This window comes from Propithecus coquereli, unplaced genomic scaffold (genome assembly GCF_000956105.1).
Source record: "Propithecus coquereli isolate 6110/MARCELLA unplaced genomic scaffold, Pcoq_1.0 Scaffold120, whole genome shotgun sequence".
NCBI lineage: Eukaryota > Metazoa > Chordata > Mammalia > Primates > Indriidae > Propithecus > Propithecus coquereli.
In genome coordinates this window covers 6,957,936-6,967,707 of record NW_012136081.1, presented here as the reverse complement: position 1 = coordinate 6,967,707, position 9,772 = coordinate 6,957,936, and the positions used below count along the sequence as shown (strand labels likewise).

Here is a 9,772-nt window from a genome sequence, read left to right as displayed (position 1 = left end):
CAAAATCTCTGGAAAAGATACATCTCCCCTTCTCTGATTAGAGGTTGAGGGGTGATGTCCCCCCAGGTCCCCAATAAAACTATGCAAGGCAGAGGCAAAGGATTTCACAGCCTGTTCTTGTGATAAAAACCCTTTTTCGGAAAAAATAATACAGAAAGGAACCAGCCAATCCCTCCTCGATGCCATCACCTCTTCTTGGTGATTTTTCGGGGAAGGAGTGGGCGGGTTGCCATGGCAACAGATGCGAGCTCATCTCAGTAAAGAAGGGACCTTGATATTTTTTTCTCTCTCATTCTCTCAGTTGTGTGTGTGTGTGTGCATGCGCGTGCTACGCATGCCTGTGCCCACACCAGGAATTTTTTTTTAGAACTAAAGAAAGCCCTTCTCTCAGCTCCCCAAATATGGAGCGATGGAAAACCACGTACTCCTGCAAGCCAGGGACGATTCAGGTTGATTCAAAAGAAAAGGGAGAGGTCATGTGGGGCTCCTCTCCTTCATGCTTTTCCTAGAGACGGCATGCAACAGAGAGACCTTTGCAAATGGTTGGGGGCCATGGGCTGGACGGAGGAGAAGATGTTGGGTGGAGACAGGTGAGCGAGGGACAGATGGTGCAAGACTCTAACGAGTGGCATCAGAGAGGTCAGCAGAAGGTGTGCTGAGTCCAGGGGAGCTGCACATCCACACGCACCGCCAGACGCTGAGAGAGACAGGCCCAGAGCAGACTCGGGCATGGACACACACACACACACAGGCACACAGAAAGTTGTAGACGTAAATATATACAGGTACAAACATAGAACTAACACACAACACAGGAAGTTGGAGGCTTATTTTTAAAAAGACAGGCATAAAAACAGACGTAGGTAAACACATAGATACACAGGATATGGACAGACATCTACAAAATCACGTGCAAACAGATACGCAGATATAGACATACAAACACATTCAGACAGACAGGCTGAGATGCAGACACACAGAGATATACAAACACAGTCACAGTCAAATGAACAGACTCACACACACACACACACACACACACACACACACACACACACATGCGCAGTCTGGCTCCCTTCCTTCAATTGCCCAAGCATCCCCAAGCAGTGCATGGGAGCACTTCTCCCAGCAGGGCATGGGAGGCTTCTGCTCCCCTATTCCTTCTACACACTCACCCCAAAGCCCCTCTCCCAATTCATTCCATTGCCCAGTTTCCCACAGCCAACAGGCTCTGATGCCCCCCCATCTCAGGCTTTCAATTCTTAGCTGGTTCTGCTGCTGCTGCTGCCGCTTGGGGGAGAGAGTGGGGTGACTCAGCCAGGCCAGGATGACTCACACTGCCAGTATTTTTAGCAGCGGCCAGGAGCTCGCTAGCGTGCCAGCCGCCCCCCTCCTCCTGCTTGCTATTTTGGAACCGTCACTGGTGATATAAATAGCTCCTCTCCCACGGCCTGAAGCTGCTGCCAAGCTATTTTTGGTTCTGCACAGTTAAAAATAGCTCCAGGGAGGTGGGAGGCAAGGGGAGTGGGAGCCCGCCTGGGGAGAGGAGACATTGGGGCACACAGAGCTTCTCAACTTGAATCAGAGTGGGCGAACCAGGATGAGCCCTTCTATGCCCCTCCCTTGCCTATTTCTAGATCCTTCTCTTCCAAAGTGCCTTCTTCGCAGTCCATTCTTCTGGAAAAATCCAGGGGTTCTTCCCTTGAGCCCCGTTGTCCTCCCTCACTTACTTCACTCCTAGAGCCCAGGAATCATGGCCCCCAAACCCCTCTCCATATTTATCCTCAGAAAAGAGGGGGACAGCCAGAGGGGGGCCTCGTCCTGAGGTTTGTGTGGGCCCAAGCCCTACTCTGATGTCCCAAGCAAACCGTAGCCAATCTGACTTCCATGGTGATCGTTTCAGAACCATGGACAGCGCCCCATTCTTTCGCTGTGGATCTGCTCAGGTTGCTGGAGACCAGCTGATAGACACGTCTTATTGTGGAGAGACACCAGGAATGTCTCCCAGCCAGAGCCTAAAGCATCAATGGGTGGAGAAACAGGAACACTTCCCTGGATTGTCATATGGGAAGGGGGTCCAAAGATCAAGGGCTGTTCAAATGGAAGCTTCAGGGAGGGTTGGGTGGTGATCTGAGGTAAGGTAGAGAAGGAAGAAGCCACAGAGACCTATGTCCTGGAGGAGCGATCTGTCAGCCAGAACAATAGGGTCAGGGACACTAGGGACAGACACATATTCCCTCCATCTCAGTTGTGACACCAACCACCGGATGGTTTATGTGGATGGCCCGAACCTCTGTAAAAATGGCGTAAGCCATCAGGATAGGGTCTCCACAGCCATGTGGCCTCTTCGAAGACACCCTTCTCCTCCCATTCTGCCTCTCTTACTACCACCCTGTTCCGCGAGAAGTGGTGAGTTCTCTGACCCTAAACTTTCCTTCCTGGTGTCAAAGTTCATGTCCACCGTTCCTGTGCCACTTTCCACAGTCAGGCCAATCCCCCTCCCCCAATTTTCAAGTGGCTTCACTTCCAGCCCCTCAAGTGATTTTGCACACACCCTCCTCCAGCAAATGAGATTTTGGACTAGAATGTTCCCTGGCCCCTTCCTGCCTTCCTTTGTGGGATCCTGGGGTGAGAGTAGCGCCTCCTCGCCCCTGTGCAGAGCAATCACATGTGCTGAAAAGAGAGCGAAGAAAGGGGGGGATGGGGCAAAGGCGACAGGGCGTGGGGACAAACCTGACAGAGAAGAGTGAGGACAGACAAGGTAGAAGAGGAGCCCCCGTGGCGGGGGCGGCAGCGGGGCAGACCACCGCGGGCAATGAGGCGGAGGAGGGACCGCAGGCTGGTGGAGAGAGAGCGGGGAGCCCCAGCTCCGGGGTGGGGGGCGAGGTGCGGGGCGGGGCCTGGCGGGGCCAGGGGTCGCGGGCAGGTGCGGGGCGCGGGGGTGCGGCGCGCCCTCCGCCGCCGCGCTCGCGCGTCTTCCCCGCGGGCCGGGCGGGGCCCCGCGCCGAGCCAGGCAGCAGGCAGGCCCCGCCCGCGCGCCGAGGATTCCTGCCCTAATATGGAGCTGGGATTCCCCGGCGCCCCCGCCCCCGGCCCGGAGACGCGCCGCAGCCGGGCGGGGGCGCTCGCTGGGGGGGGCCGGCAACCGCGTGAGGGGGAAGGGATGCGAAAGTGCAGACCCGGGTCCTCACTTGCCCTGGGCCTCTGCCTCAGTTTCCCCTGTCAGTGGCTAAGGTTAACTACTTGACTGGGATACGAAGAATCACTGTCTCTGCAGACTCAGCCTTGGTGTTGGTGTCCCTCCTCCCGGCTGGGGGAAAACAGGACCAGTGCCAAGTTCAGCTGGTCCCTCTCCCACCGGATCTCCTTCCCACCCCATGTAACAGCCCCTGGTAAATCGCCAAGGCCCGGGTTTGGGAAGGGGGAAGGGATTTGTTCTTTGAAAACGGACAAGGGCATTCCAGATTGAGTCGCCCCCAGAGAGGACCCCCAGCTGTGACCTATCCCACGGAGGCCAGAGAAACTCCTTTCCTGCACGCGAACGTGACCTTCGTCTGTCAGACAGCAAGGGGGGCTTGCAGACGACCCCGCGCCTCCGCATTCTCTCATCTCAGAAAGACCAAGGTCAGTTCTGGCCCCTCTCTGCCCTCTGCAGCCTCGCCAGGGCCCTCAGACCGCCCGGTCCCTTCCCCCGGCCGAACGCGCTCGGACGCCCGGGTCCCCGCACCGTTTCGGGCTTTCCCTGCGCGGCGCCTTTCGCCGCCCAGCTCCCGCCGGCCTCGGCCCCTCCGCAGCCTCCCCGCTCCCCTCCCCCGCCCTCCCGCTCTCACTCTACGTCACGGGATGACGTCGGAGCCGGGGAGGGAGGAGGAGCCCCCAGCCAGCGGCTCCCGCTGCAGCTCGCTTGGCCCAGCCTCCCGCTCTCCCGCCCCCCGTCTCGAGAACGAGCCCCCCACGCGCGGCAGGAGCTATATAAGGCGGAACGAGGCAGGCGAGGGGGCAGCGCAGCCGAGCGGAGCCCAGCAGAGGACGGAGAGCCCGAGCGAGCGACTGGGAAGCAGGAAGCCGCCGGGGCGTCGGGACCGGAGCGCAGGTGTCCGGGCGCCCGCGCTGGGCTCTGCGGCGCCAGGCATGTACCGCTCCACCAAGGGCGCCTCCAAGGCGCGCCGCGACCAGATCAACGCCGAGATCCGCAACCTCAAGGAGCTGCTGCCGCTGGCCGAGGCCGACAAGGTGCGGCTGTCCTACCTGCACATCATGAGCCTCGCCTGCATCTACACTCGCAAGGGCGTCTTCTTCGCTGGAGGTGAGCGAGCTGGGCTACCGGAGACCGAGCCGGCGGGCGCCGGGGACGGCGGAGCTCAGGGAGCCCGCCGAGCCTGCCGCGGGTCCGGCAGCGTGCTGGAGAGTGGGGAGACGGGACCCGGGGTTCGGGACTCCCACTTTTGCTCCGAGCCCTGTCCGGACCTCGCCTCAGTTCTGGGTGAGGGTTAGAGACCCTGGCGGTTCCCTAACGCCAGGTCTGCGGGAAGAGAGAGCCAGGACAGAATGGTCCCAGTCCCCGCCAGTGCAGAGGCGCCCGGGAGCCGGGCAGGGAAGCCCGGGAAGTTTGCAGGGATGGAGCCGCCGGAGCCTGGGAAGAGGCAGCCGCCGTTCGCGGCGCCGAACCGGCTTTTCTGCCGCCTTTGGAGCGCTGTCCGCGGTGCTGACGGCGCTGTCCGCGGTGCTGAACCCACGGTCCGCTTGGGAGCTCTGTCCGCGGTGCTGAAACCCAGGCACGCGGAGGCTCCGGCCGGCTTGGAAGTCGAAGGGCTCGCTGGCTGTGGAGAGCCCGCAACAGGTTCCCCGGCCACGAGCAGCGGCCAACAGGTGTTTGCAGAGGCAGGTCCATGAGGAATTCCTCTGGATTCTCTGCAACTCAGACCGCACCTCGCTCATTTCTACTTTGCCTCCCGTCTTTCTCCTGACTCACCGCGTCTTCTCACCCTACAGGCACTCCTCTGGAGGGCCCCACGGGGCTTCTCTCAGCCGAAGAGCTTGAGGACATCGTAGCGGCACTACCTGGATTTCTGCTTGTGTTCACAGCTGAGGGGAAGTTGCTATACCTGTCTGAGAGTGTGAGCGAGCACCTGGGCCACTCCATGGTGAGTGCTGAGGGTCCTCTGTGCTCAGGCTGGGTACAGGTGGGGCACAATGAGCTTTCCACTCCTGAGAAAATGAGAGTTACTGTGGAGGGAGGGGTTATACCCTGCAAAGTGCCATGGGCCAAAGACTGGCTCTTGCTGTTGTCACTAACGGTCATCTCCTCTTTTCCTTCCTCCAGGTGGACCTCGTTGCCCAGGGTGACAGTATCTATGACATCATTGACCCAGCTGACCACCTTACTGTGCGCCAGCAACTCGCCCTGCCGTCTGCCCTGGACGCTGGTAAGGACTTCCTTCTCCCTCCTCAGTCCAGCTCCCTCCCGCTGCCCTGCTCCTCCCCATCCACCATCTCGGTCAGCCACCCCTCCTCTTACCAGTTTATCTCTTCACCCGTCTAGATCGCCTCTTCCGCTGTCGCTTCAACACCTCCAAGTCCCTCAGGCGCCAGAGCGCAGGCAACAAACTGGTGCTTATTCGAGGCCGATTCCACGCGCACCCACCTGGGGCCTACTGGGCAGGAAACCCTGTGTTCACAGCTTTCTGTGCCCCACTGGAGCCAAGACCCCGCCCTGGCCCTGGCCCTGGCCCTGGCCCTGGCCCTGCCTCACTCTTCCTGGCCATGTTCCAGAGCCGTCATGCTAAGGACCTGGTCCTACTGGACGTCTCTGAGAGGTAAGCACAGAGTGTTCGGATCCCAGGAGGAAGGCAGGCGAGAGATGAGGGGACCCTAGATTCTGGAGTAAGGGGCAGAGAGGATGGGGTTTAGGGGGGCAGAGGATCTGGGAGGGAGTGAGATGCATGAGTGTCAAGCAGAGAAAACAGAAAGCTGACCTCACCCTTTCCACCTTCCCAGTGTCCTAATCTACCTGGGCTTTGAGCGCAGTGAACTGCTCTGTAAATCATGGTATGGACTGCTGCACCCTGAGGACCTGGCCCACGCTTCTGCTCAACACTACCGCCTGTGTGAGTGTCCAGAGAGGCTGGGGACAAGACAGGCATTTGGGAAAGGGCACGGGAGACCAGACCAAGAATGGGCTGTGGTCAAGATTGACACTGGGGAGATATTAGAGGCCAACAGTTTTGGATGCTGTAGGGTGACCATTAGGGTGAGGCGCTAAGGTGAGAATAGGATCTGACCTGGGGGACTCTGAGTGGTGAGGTCAAGGTAGGGAGCTGAGTGGCACAGGGTAGGGTAGTCAGAGAGAGGGTGTCATGGCTATCACAACTCAGTGGAGAGGTGAGCAAGGGGGGCTTTAGGTGGTGTTTCCTGATGGGCGTCCTAACTCTGCATCTCTTTTCTCCCCAGTGGCTGAGAGTGGAGATATTCAGGCAGAGATGGTGGTGAGACTGCAGGCCAAGCCTGGAGGCTGGGCATGGATTTACTGCCTGTTATACTCAGAAGGTCCAGAGGGCCCCATTACTGCTAATAACTACCCAATCAGGTGAGCTGCAAGTCAGGGGCCGGTGGGGGCAGCTGATGTTGACATGGAGAAGACACAAATCAGGGAACTGCTCTGGGAATGGACATCGAACCCTTACCAGCTGCCTCTTCTCTTCTCTCCAGTGACACTGAAGCCTGGAGCCTCCGCCAGCAGCTGAACTCTGAAGATACTCAGGCAGCTTATGTCCTGGGCACCCCGACCATGCTGCCCTCATTCCCTGAGAACGTTCTCTCCCAGGAGCAGTGCTCCAGCGCTAACCCACTCTTCGCCCCAGCCCTGGGGGCTCCCAGAAGCACCAGTTTCCCCAGTGCTCCTGAACTGGGCATTGTCTCAGCATCAGAAGAGATTCCTCGACCCCCCAAACAGATCGACTTCAGTTACCTGACATTCCCTTCTGGGCCCGAGCCTTCTCTCCAAGCAGACCTGAGCAAGGATCTTGTGTGCACCCCACCCTACACGCCCCACCAGCCAGGAGGCTGTGCCTTCCTCTTCAGCCTCCACGAGCCCTTCCAGACCCACTTGCCCACCCCATCCAGCTCTCTTCAAGAACAGCTGACTCCAAGCACGGCGACCTTCTCTGATCAGTTGACGCCCAGCAGTGCAACCTTCCCAGATCCACTGACTAGCCCACTGCAAGGCCATTTGACCGAAACCTCGGCCAGAAGCTATGAAGACCAGTTGACTCCCTGCACCTCCACCTTCCCAGACCAGCTGCTTCCCAGCACTGCCACCTTCCCAGAGCCTCTGGGGAGCCCTGCCCGTGAGCAGCTGACTCCTCCCAGCACAGCTTTCCAAGCACACCTGAACAGCCCCAGCCAAACTTTCCCAGAGCAACTGAGCCCCAATCCCACCAAGACTTACTTCGCCCAGGAGGGATGCAGTTTTCTCTATGAGAAGTTGCCCCCAAGTCCTAGCAGCCCTGGTAATGGGGACTGCACACTCTTGGCCCTAGCCCAGCTCCGGGGCCCCCTCTCTGTGGACGTCCCCCTGGTACCCGAAGGCCTGCTCACACCTGAGGCCTCTCCAGTCAAGCAGAGTTTCTTCCACTACTCTGAGAAGGAGCAGAATGAGATAGACCGTCTCATCCGGCAGATTAGCCAGTTGGCTCAGGGCATGGACAGGCCCTTCTCAGCTGAGGCTGGCACTGGCGGGCTGGAGCCACTTGGAGGGCTGGAGCCCCTGGACTCCAACCTGTCCCTGCCAGGGGCTGGCCCCCCTGTGCTCAGCCTGGACCTGAAGCCCTGGAAGTGCCAGGAGCTGGACTTTCTGGCTGACCCTGACAACATGTTCCTGGAAGAGACGCCCGTGGAAGACATCTTCATGGATCTCTCTACCCCAGACCCCAGTGAGGAATGGGGTTCGGGGGATCCTGAGGCAGAGGGCCCAGGAGGGCCCCCATCGCCTTGCAACAACCTGTCCCCAGAAGACCACAGCTTCCTGGAGGACCTGGCCACATACGAAACCGCCTTTGAGACAGGTGTCTCAGCATTCCCCTACGATGGGTTTACTGATGAGTTGCATCAACTCCAGAGCCAAGTTCAAGACAGCTTCCATGAAGGTGAGTCCAGCCAAAATGATGCTGGGTAGAATTAGGTGAATCAATTCCCCTCTCTGTACTTTAGTTTTATTAAGGGGATGACATTGCCTCCCGCCGAGGTTAGCCGTGAGGATAAGAAAAAACCTAACATGACTCTTTCGGAGAAGTAGACTTGGCAGGGTTGGGGACATGGGATAGAGCGCTAGAGAGTCCTTGAGTAGAGGCGTATGCTTCTTAACTCTGCGAGGAACCTAGATCAGTCTTCTCCACCCCATTTTACAGATGAGACAGTCAAGGTCCCAGAGTTGAAGAAATTTTCCTTAGGTCACACCACAAACCAGAGGAAGACAGACTAGAGCTCTATGCAGTATTCTTGCCCCTAAGGGGATACAGAGCGAGAGTCTACAGAGGCGGAGGAAAGAAAGGGGACAGGGCAGCCCCTGGCTCCATCGCAGCAGCTCCCTGTCTTTCCCAAACTGCAGCCTTGGTTTCACTCCCTCCGTCCAATTGGCCCCCTTACCTGCCGAGCCTCTGGGGATCGCCAGTCCTCGGCCGACATATCTGAAGCCCATGCTATGTGCCGACTCCGCGGCACATTCTCGGCCCAAGGACCCCCGTCCCAGTAGGCCTCACTGACCACCCTCTCTGTCTCTCTCTCTGCAGATGGAAGTGGAGGGGAACCAACGTTTTGAATAAGTCTGTGACTTAACGTCGTCAAGTATGGCATATTGTCATCAAGACGTGGAGCCGCTCTCCACCCCCCCAGGACTGTTGGGGGGATTCTGAGGGCCAGAGGGGGATATATCTGATTCCCAGGCCCTGCAAGATTTGGGGGGAGGTGGGAGGGCAAGGGAGGGGAGCTTCTTTTTAAAATCAAGAGACTTCGAGCGATCCCAGTTTCCATTTCAATCTGTATTCACTCGTAGTGAGTTTCCTTGAATGGGATTTCAAGCGGAGAATGGGGGAGTCACACTTCCCCGCCGCACTGCCCCACTGGCCTGGGCCAGTTCTCCCCTCCTAGGGGCAAAGCCTCCCTGGGCCTTGGTGGGGGAAAGGCAGGGCCCACCCGGGGCCAGCCTGTGCCCTGAGGGGCTCTTGACATCCACGTAGAATTCTCTACACACCAGTAACGGGATTTCAATTCCGATGGACTCTGCCGCCCCGGCGGCCCTTCCTGTGACTTTTGCGCCCCGCGCCTGGGGTGGGGGGCGCGAAGAGACGCTACGTTCCTTTCCGATGGAGGAAGGCAGACCTGCCGTCACACGTGTGCTTGCACGAGTGCGTGTACCTGGTGCGGGACTCACCCGGCCACCAGACCGTCTGGACCTGCCCAGACGGCCACCTCGTGGTGCTGCGGTGACTTTGTAGCCAACTTTATAATAAAGTCCAGTTTGCCTTTTTGGTACCCCTGGTGTCATGCATTGCTGTGAAAAGGGAAGGGCGGGGGATGGGGAAAGTCGGGTGGCTTAGATGGGAGCCCGGGGGTCAGGAGGTAAAAGCTGGACCTGTTCCCAGCCCCAGCATTTCTTCCTTCACCCGTGCGCTCATGCGTTCATTCACTCTACGTCTACATGGGCAGTGTGCGGCCCTCGCTGTGCTGGAAACTGGGGCGTTTGGAGCTGAGACAGATGCCATGTCTACTCCTCAGG

The 9,772-nt window shown here is 58.6% G+C and overlaps 1 protein-coding gene across 1 annotated transcript; it reads left to right on the top strand.

Moving 5' to 3' along the window:
* Positions 1-3,973: 3,973 nt before the first annotated feature.
* NPAS4 (neuronal PAS domain protein 4) lies at positions 3,974-9,528 on the top strand. The gene is made up of 8 exons (XM_012665660.1): positions 3,974-4,306; positions 4,993-5,144; positions 5,324-5,426; positions 5,543-5,816; positions 5,998-6,107; positions 6,451-6,586; positions 6,709-8,144; positions 8,787-9,528. The coding sequence occupies exons 1-8, from the start codon at positions 4,132-4,134 to the stop codon at positions 8,813-8,815; spliced, it is 2,415 nt and encodes an 804-aa protein (XP_012521114.1). The 5' UTR covers positions 3,974-4,131; the 3' UTR covers positions 8,816-9,528.
* The last annotated feature ends 244 nt before the right edge of the window (positions 9,529-9,772 follow it).